Source organism: Cibotium barometz, chromosome 2 (assembly GCF_041138505.1).
Source record: "Cibotium barometz isolate CiBa-2024 chromosome 2, ASM4113850v1, whole genome shotgun sequence".
NCBI classification, from domain to species: Eukaryota; Viridiplantae; Streptophyta; class Polypodiopsida; order Cyatheales; family Cibotiaceae; genus Cibotium; species Cibotium barometz.
Window position 1 is genome coordinate 32450957 of NC_141047.1, and position 21249 is coordinate 32472205.

The following is a 21249-nucleotide window of genomic DNA, read 5'->3' on the forward strand; positions in this document are numbered from 1 at the left end:
TTTGGCACCTGTACATGCTCAATTGCAAATCCCCCAAAAAAATTTGAAGCATATACCTTTGAAATCAGCTGACTTCAGTTGCAATTGCAGGTACAGTATCAGAATTGTGCAGGTGGGCGTCGAATTTGCTGATGCTGCTGCTGTCGTGTAGGTATTGAGAGGGCGGCTGCATTGCTGAAGGCGACCAAGCTGCTGTATTGATGCTGCTGCTGCTGCTGCTGAAAAAGTACGGATGCTGCAGATCCACGCTCTAGCAAACTGCAAACGACTACACGTGTCTACATTGACCTTTGTAGTCGTGTTGGCAGGGCCGCGAAGATCAGAACCGCCTTGGCTGCCAGGCGTTGAGAGGTGATTGACGTGGCAACTTCAGAAGGAAGCGCTGGTGACGAGCCTGTTGTCGGAGTACGTGGCTGCAGATGTCAGATGCGGCTGTATACAATATTAGAGAGACGGCCGCAGACACAAGCTTGTTGTTGGCGTTGCAGTTAACAGCAACTGGGTTTTGAGGTTTGCAGACGATTTGATCAGGGACGACGAGAGGAAGCGCAAACCGCCGTGGACGTTGGTCAGCAGCGGGAGCAGCAGTCCTCTGCGATAAGGTCGCGCATGGAGTCGATGTTGGTGCGTAGCTCTCCTCGTGGGCGACACGCTTACCAGCACCAGACACGCCACGTGTTTTTCAAGCGGCTCCAGCTTCACTCGTCGCTCTGCTGAAGGAGAAATGGCTGCCCTCGCCTCCGTCTCTTTCCGCCCACCTGCCTGCGACTAGTTCAACACACGCAGCAAACAAGTCCGTAAAGCACACTCAAGGAGCACAAACAGGCGGCACCACACGCAGCTCTTCTACAGTTGATTTCCAGCGATGCAACACTTGAGAACAAAACCCTAAAACCAGGGCTCTGATACCAGTTGAATGGGAGAATTAATTAGGGTTGAGGTTTCATGTGAGAGACATACATAGAGAGAAGAAGAAGGGAGAGAGAGAGAGAGTTGTGGGGATAAGTCAACTCATCAAGTGAGTGTGTGACTCCCCTATCACACATGTATATTTGCACTAGTACACATAGTGCACTTAGTACATTAAAAGTACCAAGTGTACTATGTACTATAACTTATGGGCTTGTACACACTACAAGGGTGGGCATAATGCCTTTACCCCAACAGGAATAGACGGTGCATATTTTCAGATTGCTTCGAAATATGGGCCTGATGGGGAGGCTGGCATGTTTCAAGAATCCACCGAGGTGAGCTGACCTGTTAGGCCCATGTTTTCTAGAGCTGAGCTGGCAAACTGTGTTTGGGGAAAAGTTTTGGTCTGAATACTCCCTACCTCTGATTGAACATATCGAGGTTGAAATTCCCAGCATTTTATCAGGTGGAATAGTGTCAGGATGAACAGCTCATATTTTCTGATTGCCTCAGAATGTGGGGATGATGGTAGAAGGCAGTCTGGTTAGTTGATACCATGGATGTTAGCAATTTCAATCCTAGAGTGGCATGGTTGACAAATGCTACAAAAAAGGGTATGCAAAGAATGCTATGATGAGGCAGAATACACTGTAAATTTATGTTAGTATCTTTCTAATTGTCTATCTTTTTATGTTTCTGTTTACCTATAATATTTTGTGTGATTGATTAGGAGTGCTTCTTTTTTTCTTGTTTTCTTTTGCAGGTTCTAGTTATATTGCATGTTGTTGCCGTGGCATATTACGTGAAGCGTCTTCTTACCCCAAGAATGTACAAAGTGGCGGTTACACTGGTGGTAATGGTGGGCGTGTAAGCAATTTTACTTTTGATCACTGAACCTTACTTGTTTGAGCAGAATCCCAAACATAGCTGATTACTAGAGAGTAGAGCTAAGAGACTTGACTGAACTTCTGATAAAATAGAGAAAGCATGAGATCCATAGAGCAATGCCAACATGAAATGACAAATGCTTTCAGAGTGAAATAGGTGGAAGATACAAGGAGGGGCCAAGATGCACAGCCTTGTGTTGAAAACTAGACATTCTCCAAGAAAGCGTTGTTTCTCTCAACAAAGACATTGCGTTATTGTACAATGTGCTTCCTTTTTTTTAAATGGGACCAAGGCGGCAGTGCATGCTGTGCTCTAGCCTCTCCTGTTGTTTGTCTTCTTGGAGTCTGCTAGTTCTCGAGATGGCACCCCATACACATTCTTGTGTTATTTTGATAAATTAGCTTGTAGCAATATAAAATGGTCACTCTAGTTGTATGCACCCATTTGCCATGGAACTTGTTCTTTCAAAAACTCTCTTCATTATGTATGTGTTGTGCAGTGTGCACATTGGCCCATGTGTTTATTACTTGTCAGAATTGAACCTCCTTTCTTGTAGGTTTGCATAAGATCATGCAAGCTAGTTTCTTGGTATCGGCTAAAGCTTTGGGATATCATATACTTACCATACTTCCAAACGTTTTAAGTATAATAAGTATGATTGCAATTATCGATGTGTCTTTGCAGCTAGCAAAGACCAGATGCATGATGGATGGGCAATCTTGCCCATCCAACTGACTGCCTAAGTTCTAACCCATGGGTGAGGAGAACTGTATATCAAAATATTGAGAAGTAGGTGTTTGCTTCTGCATGTTTGGGAGGATAGGCTGATCTATTCATTTCTATTTATCAACTTTCTATTTCTTTGGCATGTGACTATCAGCCCTTGTATTTTGCAGCTAGTTTACATTTGACCTTGCGATACTTAGTTGCTCATAGAGTTAGTGGCATCCAGACCCACAAGCTGTTGGTGTAGTTGCAATCTGCCTGCTTCTCAGCGTGTAATGCTCACCTAGGTTTGTGAAAATATTGAAATAAACTTTCTTTTTTGGGGCATCTGCTGCAGGATAGGTGCCTTCACACTAGGTGTAGTTCTAGTTACCTTGGTTGCATCAAGTCCAACAAAAGGTTGGAGTGGTCGGAGCTTGAGCTTACTTGACCCGTAAGTACTTTTTTTGGGTATGCCATATTGGGTCATGTAATAGGCTTTATTTAACCTGTACTTTTTTGGAAACCATCGATAATCATACTATCATATTTGGCATTTTTATCCAATTTTTTATTTTTGGCTTTGTAGAACCTATGCTAGCAAGTACATACCTATAATAGCAAGTGTCAGTGAACATCAACCACCGACCTGGCCATCATATTTCATGGATATCAATGTGCTAGCTTTCCTGGTGCCAGCTGGAATCATTGTAAGTATGGGTTTGGAATTATTTTTGTTTATGTAATGTGGAAAGATACTATGATATGTCCATGGTGCTTCAGATCGTCTCCCTTGGTTCGTTGCCTGGACTTATCTTTCACATTCTGCTTTATGCAGGCTTGCTTTCTTCCACTATCTGATTCAAGCTCATTTGTGGTCCTTTATCTTGTGACAGCTGCGTACTTCTCGGGTGTTATGGTGAGACAAGTAGAAAAAAAAACATGTTAAGGAAACAGGCTCACTCTCTTATGGGTTCTAGTCTCATCAATTCTCTACCCTAAGCTTTTGGTTGCCTTGTAGTTGTTTAGAGGCTATGTGCTTGTTTGCTGTAGGTTCGTCTCATGCTGGTGCTTGCCCCGGCTGCTTGCATCTTGTCTGGGATTGCATTATCAGAAGCCTTCACCACCTTTACCCGTTCACTCAAGTATCATGTTCCTCTGCCAAGTGCTTCTCAAGCTTCACAAGATGTGGTGGGTTTTCAAAACCTAACTCAAAACATGCAAACTGCTTCAGGTAACAGATGCATTTAGCTGATTATGTGTGCTGATGGTTTTGGCTCAAGAACAATAAGGAGTCTCCCCAAACAGAGCTTACAGGACTCCATTCAACTGTCAACGCGAATCATAATCTCACATCATCGTCAAATGAAGCAAAAGAGAAGCCCAAGGAAGTGGTTGAGAAGGTGAAAGATAAATTGAAAGAAAGGTCATCCAAACGAAGCAAAAAGAAAGAGAAAGAGAAAGAGGTGTTAGAGAAGACCGTTGACACCGAGACAAAGAGGAGACTTTTAGGGCTGCCGTTTGAAGCATCAGCTGTTGGTATTGTGCTCCTTATTATCCTTGGGAGTCTCTATGTGGTATGTGATGGCCTTTAAGAATAACCGTTTTCACAATCATGCCATTAAATCATAGAAATCTCTTGTTTGTCAACAATCAATACAATGTATACAAGATATTGAGTTCAATTGACTAGATTTCAACTATTCTGTGTGGCTATAATGGTTTCTTTTGCTAACAGGTGCACATAATGAAAGGGTTCCTTGCGTATATGGCCTAACATGATAATGTTTTCTTGCAGTTACACTGTGTATGGGCGGCAGCAGAGGCTTATTCAGCTCCTTCTATCGTGCTTACTTCACATATGGGGGATGGTCTCCATGTTTTTGATGATTTTAGAGAGGCATATGCGTGGCTCCGACACAACACCGAGGAAAATGACAAGGTCGGTTCACTCATGCAGCTATCAAGGGCATTTGAAGGAAAGTGTGTGGATCCTAAGACAATGGTGTTGTAAGTCCAAGGAGGAGCAGGGCCTTTACACAAAGCTCTATTAAAGATCTATGCTAGGATAGGTACCAAGTTATTGCATCCGTGTGCAAAGTGCTTGGTGTGGAGGTCTTCATGGTCCTTGGCTTCACCTTTGTGTAGGTTTAATAGGCCTTTGGTGACGTTGGCTGTGGTGAAAAGGGTGGCAGTTTGGAGAAGGCTGATTGAGAATGTCATATAGTTGCTTAGCAGAAGGCTCCTATATGAGAGGATATATGATGGGTGTAGGCAGGCTCATTTCCTTAAGGATACGCCAGACATCCATGCTGTCAGCACTCAAGAAGAGACGGCATAATTCTTCTTTGCACTTAGCCAGAGTGCTGGCTTCTTCCTACAGGTGAGGTGGCGGAAGGATCTGTCCGCAAGCCTTTTCCTGTAAGATGTGAATTCGTGTGGCTTTGCACTCATCATCATACCATCTTTTTTGAGGCTGTGATAGGGGTATGGAGGTGAAACAAGCTGTGTGAGGAAAATTGGCTTCTGCTGACTCATGAATGATAGAGCAGTGAAGTGAGGGCTGCTAGGGGGAGGAGAGATCAAGTGTGGCTGTCTGGTGAAACAGGTGATAATTGTAAATGGAATCAAAGTCATGATTAAATTGAATGTGAGGGAATGTGGAAATGGGAGGATTGGGGGGAGGCGGCGGAGGGTGACAAGATATGGTGAATGCCAGATGGGTGTGGTCAGCCCCAATGGAGGGGATGGTGAAGTCTGGTATATATCACATGAAATGAGGAGACCCCATCGGATAGCTCATGGTGCTTGAGCCTTCTCCATTTGGGAAGAAAGTCAGGCTGCCAGAAGGGGGCCGATGGATCATCCCGTTATACAACACTAGCACATGCCTAGCTCCCATCTCCAAGGCATATGCCATAGCTAGTGATGTGTCCAGTATCGTGCAAGATCCTGTGCATTCTCAATGCCATTGGGTCTATCTCTGAGAGTACCTCTGTATCTACATGAAATCCATACATGTACCTGTTTGCTGTCTGTCTGGGCATTGAAGTCGCCCGAAAGGAGAATGTCTCCTTATTGGGCAAGCTCCACAATGTCCACAAATAGTGGAGAGTATGGTGATTGACCCTCCTGCAATACATCCTGTGCAAAGGCAGATGTGTCTGGTGGGAAGTAGCAGACAGCAACCTGCCACCAGGCATGGCTACGCCAGAGAGAGAGAGAGAGAGAGAGAGGGAGAGAGAGAGAAACTTTTTATCTTATCAAATTATCCATGGTGTCCACAGCTACTCTAATTTATATTTGGCAATGCAGGTGGCATCATGGTGGGATTATGGGTACCAGACAACAGCAATGGCGAATAGAACAGTTATTGTTGACAATAATACCTGGAATAACACCCATATTGCAACAGTGGGCACAGCCATGTCTTCCCCAGAGAAACAAGCATGGGAAATCTTCCAGTCTCTTGATGTGAAATATGTCTTTGTAGTGTTTGGGGGTACGCAAATGTAGTGTTTATTTTTATGAGTTTTTCTGACATTGTTGCCTCTCATCCCTTCTTGTTTGAGGCAATATGCCTCATAAAATCTTGGTGTTTTCTTCTCCAGGATTAGTTGGTTATCCAAGTGATGATATAAATAAGTTTTTATGGATGGTCCGGATTGGAGGAGGAGTGTTCCCCCACATAAAAGAACCGGATTACTTGGTAATAACCTTAACCATCTTCATCTCATGCCATGTTTGATTTCTGTAACAGTTCTATTCTTCAAGTCTTTTTGAGAGCTCAATTTATTTTGCAGCGAGATGGCCAATACAGAATCGATGCACAGGCCACACCAACGATGTTGAACTGTCTGATGTACAAGCTTTCATACTACCGGTAAGGATTGCATATAGCTCCAGAAGACACAGGACCACAGATGAGTTTGGATCCTCAGTTTTTACATGGTGTCAGGTTTGCTGAATCGTCCATGGATAACAAAGGTTATGATCGTGTAAGGAGGACAGAGATTGGGAAGAAGAATTTCAAGTTGACACACTTTGAAGAGGTTTGTGCAGGTCTTTTTTGGAGAGTCAGGTCTTTTGGCAGTTCTTAATGATCTCAACTGTTTCTAGGTCTTTACAACGCATCACTGGATGGTCCGCATCTACAAGTTGAAGTCACCCAAGAACAGGCTCCGAGGAAGAAATAAGAGGAAAGGAAAGCTAGTAAGTTTCTCAACCTCTCCAAGCTGCATCTCCTGTAAATCACAGTCCTTTTGAAGCAGATTAACCTGATAGTCTTAGGAGACTGCCAATCATACGCTACTACGTTCTCCCTCAGTAAAATCTAGTCCTTTGAGCTATTCCCACGGTTCGGAGCTCAGCCTCGGCTCTCATCTCTTGGGTGTTTTGAGAAATCTCTTAGGCACCCTACTTAAGGCTAGAACCCTTAGCTGCTAGTGGGAGGTCCTTTCAGAGAGAGAGCTGGCCTTGGTTTCCTTTCTTATCACAGCTCTGCTTTTATATGCGAATTTGCATTGTTTGTGGGATGAGTGGAGGGAATGCTCAGGCTGAGCCAACACTCCAACGAGTATAACCTTGTCCAAGTAGTCTCCATGCTTATGTTATCTGGATACTATCGTCCTTGTCTTAATGCATATCGTTACATTCTATAGCCTAGAAAACTAATGTTCACTTGGATTTTGTTGCAAACGTGTAGGCTGCCAAAGCTACCAAGACAATGACCAGCAAATGGAAGCCTCGGCGGAACCCCTTTGTGAACATGGTGCTCAATTAATATGTAGTTTTCATGATCAAGCCATTTTAGTTTTCATAATTAAGCCGTTATTGTTTCATAGAGGGAAAAGTTTTGGAAGAGTTGAGTGCTCTGAGGTAGATGAGCAGAGGACGTTATGCCATGCCTAATTTTATGGTGGTGGCCAAAAACACCACTTTTATCGGGATTTCACATTTCGTAGACAGGGCATGAAAATGCCACCATACAAATGAAATGCTCTACAGTGATTCCAGCAACATTGGGGTAGTTTCAGGTTCCAGCATATCAAAGGACACTGTTTCCCACCTCTGCTCTTTCAAAGTAAAACCTTGGTTCGGTGAGTGAATCTCTCCTTTGTCTTTGCAATGTATCTCAACATGATTTTATCCTTGAAGGGTGTTGCAACTTGATGAATACAGGATGGAAATAGTATGTCTTCTAATTTCTAATGAGCAACATGATGGCAAACATAGGATTACAATGACGTGAGACTCGTCAACATAATAAAAAATCTCTAGATAAATGAACTTTTGCAGGATAGAACTACTCTGGATGAACCCTTCAGCAAAAAGTTGGGACAAACTTCTAACCTCGTCGTTGACTTTTCTTCTTGGAACAAAAAAGCATAGAAAATTCTATTTGATATAATGACTTGTCATTTCTATATGTTACTCTTCGTAGAGAGTGCATGTTCTTGTCCATCACAGTACTTCTATGGGTATGAGTATCTTAAATTAAGCTCTTATTTAGTGAGAAATCCTATGTTGCCTCTTGAATGCACATAAGAGTAGTGAACTTTCATCTAATACCAACTCACCTACTTATTCATGCTTTATATGCGTTTACCTTAGCTTCCCTAAGGTTACCTTAGCAATCACCCCCTAGCTTCCCTCCCCTATCGCCCTTCTTTTGTCCCAACTGCTACAGCCATGAGCAGACGAACTCCTATTTGCTGACCTCCTCGCCTTTGCCATTGCCCTATACGTCCACCTATCCTCGCCCCTTGGTTGTATTTAGTCCTACAATCGTCACCTTCATCCCCACTTATAATGTGTCTCAGCGCCGCCGCCCCCCCCCCCCCCCCCCCCCCCCCCCCCGGGGGGGGGTTGTGGGTCGTCTTCTAGTCGCTCCCTCTCCCTCTCCCTCTCATGACACAATTGCATAGAAGTCCCTAGTGCTAGTTAAGGGAGAGACGATCTCTGTCTAGGGTGTATACAGGTGAATGCAAGTAATGGTAGAGCATCGGTGACTAGTGGGGCTACCCAAACTTCAAATGTGTTATGTCATGGGGCACTAATGGCTTACAGGGTATACATAGCATGGCACAATCTCCACTCATGCCTCTTTGAATAGGAAGGATGTCGTGAAGTGGTCTGGCTGTTGGTATTAAATACCATCACTTTGGTTTTGCCCAAATTCCATTCTATGACCGATCGATCGATGCACAGAGAGAGAGAGAGAGAGAGAGAGAGAGAGAGAGAGATTAACATCTACAAAAGACCATGGAAAAAATAATTGAGAGAAAAGGATACCATGGATATATTGAAGCATGGAAGAAATAACTGAGAGAAAAGGAAAAATGATGCAGGTCTCTTTTGCTATACCACTAGAGACGAATGTTTCATAGTACACACAATAGCAAGTGTACATAGTGTAAGCAAGAGTCGCGCCCTCCCAAGAGCCCATTATAGAACTTCCATTACCATGGAACTGGGTTCGAGTTCTTCTTTGTTTGGATGAGGAACAAGGAACATGGGAAAGGTTAAAGAGACAATGATTGGGACTACCACATGACAAAGGGATCCACACGAGCATTCACAGAACATGTCCTCAGTCTCACAGTGAGTCACCAGCCTTAAGGCCGGGGCAGAGAACAAGTGTCATAAGAAATCGCGTAACCTAACCCCATAGGGAAAGAGATCCCATGCTAGAGTACAAGAGATAAGGGTATGATTAACCCCTCAACTTGGTTGTGCTGCAAACTAAGGTATTCCAAGCCTCATTGGATGAGTCCTTTCCATCTATGATGGATATAAGAGTCCTAAGGCTATGATAGCTAAAGCCTTCTCATCCTTGCTAATCCATAGGGTTTTTTCGTCCCTAGTGTTTGGCACTTTTCTTTCCCATTGGTTACACCCCTAACCCTCTTCCCATAAGGGTAAACTTCATTTTAGTTTGCCATGTGTGAAAATTGTACCTTTCAAATTTATCAAGTAAGTTGAACTAGCCATCATCTTGGATAACCTTTTTCTCATAAAGGTAAACTTAATTTTAGTTTGCCATATGTGAAACTATACCCTTCAAATTTATTGAGTTTAGTTGAACTAGCCATCATTTTGTGTAGGTCTTACCTCTTGGCTTTGAACACCCAAGGGTAGTGTCTAAAACCTTACATTGATTTTTGAAGAAATGCTAGAAACTAAAATCCCTTATCATCGTAGAGGTGCATGTAGAAGTCAAAAAATAGAAAACCTTGACTTTTGGCACAATGATAGTATCGATGTTCTTTTATCTATTGAGTTTTTGGTTTTTGCAGTCACATCGATGAGCCTTAGCTTGTTAAGTGTACAAGGAGGACTTATTCATAAAGTACCCTTTAATGTAATCACAAGGCTCTAGAGACCAAGTTGAGGATAGCCATGGAAACATCCAAGGTAGAGAAGAAGCAAAAAGCTTAAAATTTGACCTTGAAGCCAATAGCCCAAGAGCCAGAGGTGCAAGCCCCAAAGGTTGCTCAGTAGCTCATAAGAAGGCTAATGAACCAGACCAAGAGGTCCAGAAGAAGAAGACATCAAAGATTTTGCAAGGAAAATACAATGCACGATCAGTATCAAGGGCAACGTTGTGACAATTGAAAGTGGTTCGAATGATAGCTTTGAAGTTGCCTTCCTCTTGTAGAGATAAGGAGTGATCTCGCATTCAAACCAGATCTTTCCAAAGAGAGGAAATCTATTGACTACAAAAACCTTCCAAAAAAACTCAAGGAGAATCACAACTTGTGTTGAAGAAATAGCAAATGAAATAAGTCCTCAAGATTGGTTGAACTAGAGCTAATACCTACGCAAGTGGTCAAGTATCAACCATTGATCCTGTGTGTGAGCCGATCCCTGACCCCATTCGAGAGCCAATCATAGAGCAATGAGGGAACCTCAATGCTTAAGAAAGCCCTTGATCGAGACCATAACCATTATAAAGAGGCCATGAAAAGAGCTAGTTCCAGAGCCTCTACCTCTAGAACCAATCCAACCAGATTTCACATTAGTAGATGCAGTGAAGGAGAACTTGAAGATGGAAGTAGGCCTGCTATCAGTCATCATAGTCACCATAATATTTTCTTCGATGTGCTAGGTGGTGACTTTATTTCGACCCCACCAGAGGTCCATTCCCTAGGGAAGGATCAATGCACATCCCATACATATTAGCAAGTCTAAGCCCACTTTTGAGTGAGTATGAGCCAAGTGAGCAAGAATATCGCATGAGGGACACAGCATGCCTAACAACCTTCTTATCCTCAGAATTCCAAGTCTCGATAAGTTTTCTTTTCCAAGTAAAATTTCAACTTTAGAGAGACTTATCCAACTAGATAAATGAGCCCACACAACTGAACCTAAACTTGAAGTGCAAAATGGTGAGCCGTATCACAATGAGGGCTCTCTCTCTATACGCAAGATGAAAGGACATCCGAAACTTTCTATGAACAAGCTAGGACACTACTTTGAAAGCAATGAAATGAATGTCGTGCTACCTATCGTTTTATAATGAATGACGGTCTTCGCAATCTAACCCGCTTGCCTTGAGTTAGAGTTTCCCTAAAAGGATCACCTAGCTGCAAAGCCCACCTTAGTTAACACCAAGGCTAGCCACAGTGTTTTATCTTGGGAGACATGAACCTCATTAGGTCATCTTCCCCTCACACCATTCGATGCGACCATTATTATGGTATACCTGTAAATATTTTATCTACCCCAATTTTGTAAGAAAACCAAATAGCTTCTCCCCAGAAGTTTCTTTGTCACTTACTCTTTAATAGTCTCTGGTTGCATTGTGTGAAGCAACATAGTAAACCTGTGTTTAAACAACTGTTATGTATTGTTAGTATGTCAGTGTTGAAGGAGGTGGCTCATTGTCTAAAAAGAAGAATTCCAAGTCCAACCCATGGAACTTCTCTTTGCATTTGCAGAGTACCATATTATCTTTAGGACTAGATGACCCACCGGGCACAAGGAGTACGCCTCCAAGGTTCTCTGTGGCATTCTCTTTGCTGCACGATAGGGTTTCCACAGAGTAAAGTGTATCAAATACAAGGATTAAAGTAACCCATTAGCAAAAAAAAGGCTTTAGAATTAAAAACGAAAACATGTTATCCAAACAACTAGTGGAATGATTTTTTGTGACTTGATCTTCCATACAGAGTTTAGATATTTTTAGTCAGAGCTTTTGTGAAGTGAAATTTTGCCAAGACTCCTAAAAGCCTAGAGCATGTACTATAAATTATGCCAAGACTCTTGAAAGCCTAAAGCATGTGCTCTTGAAAGACTACGACATGTACTATAAGTAAAAATCCAAATTTTCACAGTCATGGAATATATATATACATATCCATTATCCATTTTGTGCTTGGTAAACCCAGCTCATTAAAAAAAAAAACTCACACAAGTATGAAACAATTTCTTTGCTCATTTTCTAAAAATATGTAGCCTGCTTTTGATAGCAACGAAGCTCTTTATCTTTTCAAGATACATTTACGAAGCTCTTTTTTGAAAACATGTGGGCACTTTTTCTAAGATACGTGTCTTCGATTTTTTTGAAAAAAGCTTGAGGTCTCTTTTGCAACAAGGACATTGATAAGCATTAAATTTTCCCTATTTGCAATGAAAAATGACTTCTTTTTGGAAAAATGAGGTAACCATTTAATGAATATTCATTAAGAGATAGTGAGCCACAAGAAATCTTCTGATCGAGTGAGATAAAGGACGATTTAATGAATGAAAAAAACTAAAAGTGGAGCAAGGACTTAAGAACTTAAAGGATTAGAACCATCTTGAATCAAGTACGTTTATGATCAATTCTTGAAGGTAGAGACATGGGGAAGATCTCAATGAATGTGACTTAGTATAGATCAATCTTCTATGTGGTTAGTAAATGGAGCTAAAGTGAGGAGGTTAGATTTGTAAATTTAGAGAGTTACAATGTATAAAGGCATATTGATGGAGCTAAGCTACTTAGAAACTATTCATGGGAAGGCATTTTGGCCTATAAATGGTGAAAGAGAGAAATGAGATATATGGATTAATATGAGAAAAGGGGGGGCGGGGGGGAGGGGAGATAGGAGACTATAAATAAAGACCAAAGCGATGAGAAAACATGTATACTAGTTGTTTACACATGAGATTTGGTGGCATCATAATGGGTAGGTACTAGCTGCCATAGCCTTTGGTACCATGGTATAGAAGTTGAAGATAACTAACACCATAAGACAACTATCAAATGATATAGAGCAAGAAGGTGGCTAGGTAATTGGATTAAGATTTGTAATTTTGAAGGTTACCCTTCCTCGGCCATATAATTACTAGGTGAGAATATTCATAACTATGAGTCCATGTTACTTAAGCTACTATTATGTGAGGTGGGAATACTATCCAAGGTCCCATTGTGCCTTGTGCGTATGCTAGCCCGCGCCAAGGAATATGCATCTTTATGGGAATGAGGTGCAATGGAGCACATAGCACGGGTCCATGTTAGGCACACGTAGAAGCACTCACGCACCAGGTAGGTGCGTTAGGCCTCCCACGTTGCGAGTGAGGTTCCGTGATGCCGAGTGCCTCTGGGGATTGCCCTCCCCACCTTGACAGCGATGAGATTGTTGGAATGTGGAAATGGGACCGAACGGTGGAAACAACGGGCCGGCGGCTTGAGAGGATACATACATGCATACATACAATACACACACAACACACTAACTTTGTTTTATACAACATAACCAAATGTATAATTGAGTACATCACTATATATGAAATGATTATATCCAAAATAAGAGCCATAACCTCCAAAACTATAATGAACATATATGTACTATTCATCATCATCACCATCGTATATGAATGATGGAGTGTAAACTTAGCCTTCCTCGCATCTATAAATATGTACCTGTAATGATTAGGAAGATAGAGCCACATACCACCCCTCCTCCAGTAGTGAAGTCTTGGGTAAACTCATGGGGAAGACTATAACATCGCATTAGATAATGGGACATTGACTTTATTCCACTCTGGACATGATGTGTTGGTATCTCTGAGCTCCACTACCAAACCCGTGGGAAAATCTGTAGACACCAATTTGGCCCACGGTAGGACACGACTTGCCCTTATGAGAGAATTATTGGGAATTTACCATCTGTAAAAAATCATCAACTCTATAAAGCACAGACCAATCAATCCACCATCATATACTTGGGGTACTCATTAGGACACCATTCATTGAAGGTGATAAGACACGTACCTCTCTGGTGTCTATATAGTATCCTCCATAATCACATTCATCCCCTTTACACTTATGGTAGAAAATATGATGTAATTTCATCATATTTTCTATATCTTAGTATAGTAAGTAATCTGATGTACATATAGTAAGTAATCTGATGTAAATGTAGTGGAAAGTATTATTAATATTTTGTTGACTAATGAAAATGCCCTTATCAACTTGATAATTGAGCTATTGTTTGCTTCTTATTTCTCTAGATCTTAATGATTGGCCCATCTTCACCGATTGCTTTTTGGTGCTCGAACCTTGCTCCATAGGCTACACAGTGAAGTCCTCATTCTCCTCATTTTGATTCTCTGACCTAGCATCATTGTCAAATGTGTAAGATTCCTCCCTCTGGCTTTTAAGGTGTGTAGGTGTAAAAACCTCCCCTTCTGATCTTATAATTATTCCCCTCTCTGAAATAAAAGAAAGATCTTGTTTTACCCTGTTTTGGCCTAGAGAGAAAATGTCTAGAGGGAGGTAATTCAAAATTGAGATATTTTTGGATATAAAAATCCTCCTAGTGTCTAAAATGGTTTCCCTTGAAACAGATATTCAAAAAGAAATTTCTAATGTGTAATTGGAATAAATTGAAATCAAGTAAAAAGGACCTTAGCCTAAGGGTCCAGATTTTTTGAAATTATTGAATTAAGGTTTCTATGGACCAATTAGATTAATCCAAATGTAGGGAGGAGATAAATTGAAGAATAAAAGAAAATCTCTCCAAAAATGAGTAAATACTCACATAAGATAAAGAGTTTACTAAGGACAAGATTATTAGTTAAAAAAGAAGAGATATTTAGAAGAAATGATGTATTTTTGACACCTCAGTGTGGGAGAATTTTCCTCATGAAGGAGGCACCTATTTCATATGTGTGGTTGACTTTTAAACTCACAAATAATGAGATATTTTCATCTCTCCTCTCTCCTGCTTCAACTAGATCCAAAAAGTAAGCTAAACTGACCTAAAAATAGTCAAAAATTGACCAAATTGATCTGAAAAATTTTAGAATCAGTTTACTTGGTTAGAGGCTCACTTTTTTCCTATAAATGAAGCCTTCCCCTTTGTAAATGGTTAATAGTGTTTTATGCACTATTACTCTACTTCTCTCCAGAGTCAAAAACAATGAATTTATTGATAATTCATTAGTTTTTGACCATTTCCTCTTCAAAAGAATTGGTGGCCACTCTTGTTGTAAACAAGAGTAGATCCCTCAAACCATCAAGCCAAAGAAAAGCTCACAAAAATTCATGTTAGCTAGAAATCTTACTTTTTTTTAATTCCATTTAATGGTTTTTTAATTTTTGTTTTCTTATGCCTTATTGGAAAGGCTTTCTCCCTCTCTTTATTCTTGAATTCAGGCTTTCTTTATCCTAGACGTGTAATCAAATTGTTAGAATTAAACTTTTCATATTGTTTCTCTTTAAAAAGTGAAATTTGATTAGTTTAGAATGCTTTAAACCATTTGGGATAATTTCTAAGTAACTTGAGAATGAAAAAAAAATAAAAAATGGTCAGCCATACAAAGGAGATTATGATAAAAAATTTTTAAATTTTGTGAAATAAGTTTTATCTTTTATTATTCAAAAAGAGTAATCTTCTCACCGCTTGTGTATTCTAAAAGTGTTATTTTTATTCTATGCATAGAAAAATGCATATTAGAAATATTTTTATAATAAAAGTGTTATTTTTATTAGAATTAATTTCTATGCATAGAAAGATGCATATTGGAAATATTTTGATTATAAAAGTGTTACTTTCATCAAAATTAATTTTTATGCATAAATAGATGCATAAAAGATTTTTTAAATTATAAAGTGTTAATTTTATCAAAATTAATTTTTATGCATAAAAAGATGCATAAAAGAATTTTTTTATTATAAAAGTATTACTTTCATTAAAGTTAAATTTATGTATAAAAGAATTTTTTTATAAAAGCGTTACTTTCATCAATTTTTGATTTTATGCATAGAAAGATGCATAAAGAAATTTATTTTTGTTTCAAAAGAGTTATTCTCATTAATTTTGATTTTATGTATAGAAAGATGCATGAAGAAATTTATTTTTATTTCAAAAGAGTTATTCTCATCAAAATTGAATTTATACATAGAAAGATGCATAAAAGATTATTTTTATTTTGAAAGTGTTATTTTTCTTAAAATTGAATTTATGCATAAATAGATGCATGAACGAATTTTTATAAAAGTGTTATTTTTCACTAAAGTTGTTCTTGTGCATAAATAGATGCGTAAAGAATCTTTATATAAAAAATAAGAATTCTCTTACGTTCTATAAATAGATGTGATAAGATGTGATATGAATCAGATAGATAGGAATGAATGGATGGATGGATGTGATGAGAATAGAAGTGATGAGAATGAAAGGTAAATAGATGTGATGATATGGGATGCGAATCAGATAGATGGGAATGAATGGATGGATGGATGTTATGAGAATAGAAGTGATGAGAATGAGAGGTAAATAGATGTGATGAGATGGGATGTGAATCAGATAGATGGGAATGAATGGATGGATGGTTGTCTTGAGAATAGAAGTGATGAGAATGAAAGGTAAATAGATGTGATGATATGTGATGCGAATCAGTTAGATGAGAATGAATAGAGGATGGATGTGATGAGAATAGAAGTGATGAGAATGAGAGGTAAATAGATGTGATAATATGTGATAGATGGGAATGAATGGATGGATGTGATGAGAATAGAAGTGATGAGGGAGGTAAATAGATGTGATGTGATGGGATGGGAATGGATGGATGGATGGATGTAATGAGAATAAAAGGTAAATTGATGTGAATGATATGGATGGATGTATGGATGATGTGGATAATGTGGATTGATGTGGATGAATGAGTGGATAATGTGGATTGATGTGGATGGATGTATGGATGATGTGGATTGATATATGGATAATGTGGATTGATGTGGATGAATGAGTGGATAATGTAGATGATGTGGATGGATGTATGGATGATGTGGATTGATGTGTGGGTAATGTGGATTGACGTATGGATTGATGAAGATGGATGCATGAAAGATGTGGATGATGTGGATGGATGTATGGATGATGTGGATTGGTGTGGGTAATGTGGATTGACGTATGGATTGATGAGGATGGATGCATGGAAGATGTGGATGGATGAGTGGATAATGTGGATTGATGTGGATGGATGAGTGGATAATGTGGATTGATGTGGATGATGTGGATGGATGTATGGATGATGTGGATTGATATGTGGGTAATGTGGATTGATGTGTGGGTAATGTGGATTGACGTATGGATTGATGAGGATGGATGTATGGAAGATGTGGATGGATGAGTGGATAATGTGGATTGATGTGGATGATGTGGATGGATGCATGGATGATGTGGATTGACGTGAATAGATGTATGGATGATGTGGATTGATGTGTGGATAATGTGGATTGATGTGGATGGATGAGTGGATAATGTGGATGATGTGGATGGATGTATGGATGATGTGAATGGATGTATGGATGATGTGGATTGATGTGGATGGTGTGGATAGATGTATGGATGATGTGGATTGATGTGGGTAATGTAGATTGATGTGTGGGTAATGTATAGATAATGTTGATTGACGTGTGGATTGGATGATGTAGATTGATGTGTGGGTAATGTATGGATGATGTTGATTGACGTGTGGATTGATGTGGATAGATGTATGGAAGATGTAGATGGATGTGGATTGACGTGTGGATTGATGTGGATGGATGTATGGAAGATATGGATGGATGTGGATTGATGTGGATTGATGTATAGATGATGTGGATTGGTGTGGATGATGTGGATGGTGGATGTATGGATGATGTGGATTGATGTGTGGATGATGCGATTGGATGTGATTTGATGTGAGAATGATGTGATGTGATAGAGATCGATGAAGAAAAAAAAATTGTGGAAAGATGAGAAAAGATGGGGACTAATGTGAAAGGATGTGGAGTGATGAGAGAAAAAATGAAAATATTGTTGGAACTGTATTTGTATGTGAAATCTGTTTTTAAATGACTGTTTTATGTCAAGAATGCTAGGGAAGCATTTTGACCGTCTTGTGAATGAGGTCGTGGAGGCCTATCTGTTGAAGTTGCAACTCTACTGTCAACGGGGGACGTCTCGCGTAGCAAGGTCTTGACCAGCCTCGATTTGATTTAAATGGTGAGCTTCCGATACAGTGGATGAGGGACCAAGGAAGCGACCTATGAGTGAAGCGCTAGGTGACCTGCGAAGTATCCTAGAGGGTGCTGACCATACGGTGCTCGGGCTCTGGGTCACCGAAGATACCCACACGTGCGTCAGGGAAGATATTGGAATAAGGAGTAAGAGTTATTTTCTGAATTCGGGCATGGATCTGGTTGGTTGACCTTGCTGGTCCTCAACGGATGAGTCCATGGCTCTTTTATATGGATCCGTTGGTTGATCTTGCTGATCTTCAACGGAGATTCCATTTTGATATGTGAATATATTGCCGGTTACTATGAGCTAGGAACTATCAAAAAGGCCCTTGAGTGAACAGGTGGTGAGCGTTCTGGTTATTGCCAATGATGCCATAGGTACACCGATGAAGGAATGATTGGAAATAAGGATTCAACAGGATATTTTGAGGATTGTGATCAGTGACAATGGTTTCATTAAATGATTCTTTTGAAGATAGCTGATGCTGAGAAAAAGGTAATTTCATATTGGGTGTGTAACTGGTGTGACTAGTTTTAAGTTTGCATGAATATTCGGCTAGGGGACCTGGGAACTCTTTTCCCTGGTACCCGGGACAAAACCTAACTAAATTCTTAATTGGATCCCATCACTACAGTGGTTGGGCGGTTGGCTGGCTAACCCACGGGACTGGATGGAGTTAGGCTGGACTGATGGATCCTTAAATTAAGATTCAATTCTGTTATGGTACGATAGATGAAGTCAATCCCAGAAAAAAATTGTTCTATGGAAAAGAATCAACGGCTGTGCCTCTCAATGAGGAAAAAAGTGTTGGTCTCTATGATCCAAGTGTAATCTTTTCCCTGATCTGACTTGGGACTTACGGGTTCGGTCAGATCAGTTAGTTAAGGCTTGGGACTTACGGTCAGATCAATTCAGTTAGTTAAGGCTTTTGACTACATTAAAGAAAAGTTATCCTAGAGGAATCACCCGTGCTTTTCGGGCAAGGGAAGTTTTTTCGAGATCTATTTTGGAAGAACCGATGGATTGGTCTCTTGTCCGCATATCCGTGGGCGAGGCCCCAAGTGTGAGACCCTGCCCCGCGCTAGAAGTGCTACTTCCATTGCTAGAACCTCTGAATTCGTTGTGTGGTGGGGATAGGGACCTCACAAAATGTATCTTCTTTACTCATGAAGTTTGTAAACCCAAACGGCCATTATGTTGGTTATTTGTACGTAGACACATTTAAATACACAAAGCTAAGTACACATACCCTGGTATCATCCTTGCTCAATGGGATGCCTCACTTACTCAATGGGTAGTCCAACCACCAAGGATACACATTAAATATACAAAGCTAAGTACACATGCCCTCTCACGATTTTAGTTCATCCCAATCCACAATTCAAGATCTTTGATCGTGATATTCAAGATCTTAGTGGATCGCACAATTCAAGAGCTTGGATCATGCGATTCAAAATCTTGGATCATTAGACTTCGTTGCACCAACCCCCACAAAGACTCCCTAGAGTTTGCATGTGTGCGACTCTATGGGGGAAGTTGTAGATGCCCACAATCCACAATTTTAGTTTATCCCAATCCACGATTCAAGATATTGGATCATTATACTTCTTTGCATTGGCCTCCATAAAGAAGCCCTAGAGTCTATACACGTGCAAAGTCTACGAGGGGATTGTACATGTCCACAATCCATGATTTTAGTTCATCCCAATCCATGATTCAAGATCTTGGATCGTTCTACTTCCTTGCACCAGACTCCACACAGAAGCCTTAGAGTTTGCACATGTGTAGACTCAATGGGGGAGATTGCAGATGCCCACAATCCACAAAAGTTTAGTTCGTCCCAGTCCACGATTCAAAATCTTGGATGATCTGATGGATGATCTGATTTAAGATCTTGGATTGTGTGATTCAAGTTCTTGGATTGTGTGATATATATCTATAGTACATATTTATATATAACCAATCATACAAAGTATATATGTAATAATAATCCTTGTATGTACTTAAACGTATATATCTATAGTACATATATACAAATAATATATATATATATAAATTATAAATATATATCTACAAAACATTGGTCTCTCCGTAAAGAAACCCTAGAGTCTACACACGTGTAGAATCTATGGAGGATTTAAGAGATTCCTTTAATTGTTAAAAAGGGAGGCGGGGGCTGGAGAGTCTCCACAGAGCTTCATGCATGAAAACTCTATGAGGAGCCTCTATAGAGTGTGCATGCACATAGACTCTATGGTGGTGGCTCTGAAGGGCCCCCCTTTTAGCACTTGAACATTGGAGAGCATGAGAGAGAGAGAGAGACAGAGAGAGAGAGAGAGAGAGAGAGAGAGAGAGAGAGAGAGAGGGGGGGGGGAGAGAGAGATACTTCTTACACATGCTAATGGAGGTCATAGAGGAGAGATGTTGATGGAGGCTATAGAGGAGAGAGAGAAAGAGGAAGAAAAAAGGGAAAGTAAGGTAAAAATTGTGTATATATTTATAAGATTATCCACATATATATATTATCCATGATTTTAGTTCATCCCAATCCACGATTCAAAATCTTAGATCATGTGATTTAAGATTTGACAGCTCACGATTGGTAATCTCTATGATTCAGCCCAAGTAGATTGGTTGATTTATGATGACATAATTCATGTTTAGGTTTATGATTCTAGTTGTGAATTGCACATTCTTCTTGGGCATGATTCATGATTAGTAAGTGAATCTGATGACTCAGGTACTTAACGATTCAGTTTGATGAAATTTGGCAATTGGGTTTTTAGGATTATGTGATTTATGTAAAGCTCGATCGGTGATTTACGAAGTTGGATCGTGCCATTCCAGATCTTGGATCGCACAAATTATATAAAGCTTGATGGATGATTTAAGACATTTGATCATGCCATTGTAGATGTCCATAATCCCTGATTTTTGTTCATCCCAATCCATGATTCAAGATCTGGGATCGTGTGATTCAAGATCTTGGATCATGTGATTTTAGTTTAACTTCTGATCTTCGATCATGTAATTTATGAAAAGCTCAATCAGTGAAGAAGTTGGATTGCGTGATTATAGATGCCCACAATCCACAATTCAAGATATTCAATGATGTAGTTCATCGTGTGATTTATGTAAAGCTTGATCGTTGACGATTTAAGAACTTGGATATCACGCGATTGTAGATGCCCACGATCCATGATTCTAGTTCATCCCAATCCATGATTCAAGATATTCAATGATGTAG

General features: G+C 40.0%; 1 protein-coding gene across 1 annotated transcript in view; it reads left to right on the top strand.

Moving 5' to 3' along the window:
• LOC147640952 (dolichyl-diphosphooligosaccharide--protein glycosyltransferase subunit STT3A-like) overlaps positions 1–7711 on the top strand; it is a 56404-nt gene extending 48693 nt beyond the window's left edge. The window contains exons 11-23 of the mRNA XM_086816804.1: positions 1676–1779; positions 2864–2959; positions 3095–3215; positions 3344–3424; positions 3559–3696; positions 3789–4082; positions 4304–4447; positions 5821–6007; positions 6117–6214; positions 6309–6388; positions 6464–6557; positions 6625–6717; positions 7211–7711. Coding sequence (XP_086672930.1) covers positions 1676–1779; positions 2864–2959; positions 3095–3215; positions 3344–3424; positions 3559–3696; positions 3789–4082; positions 4304–4447; positions 5821–6007; positions 6117–6214; positions 6309–6388; positions 6464–6557; positions 6625–6717; positions 7211–7288 — 1608 coding nt within the window. The 3' untranslated portion in view covers positions 7289–7711. The remainder of the gene's footprint in view (positions 1–1675; positions 1780–2863; positions 2960–3094; positions 3216–3343; positions 3425–3558; positions 3697–3788; positions 4083–4303; positions 4448–5820; positions 6008–6116; positions 6215–6308; positions 6389–6463; positions 6558–6624; positions 6718–7210) is intronic.
• The last annotated feature ends 13538 nt before the right edge of the window (positions 7712–21249 follow it).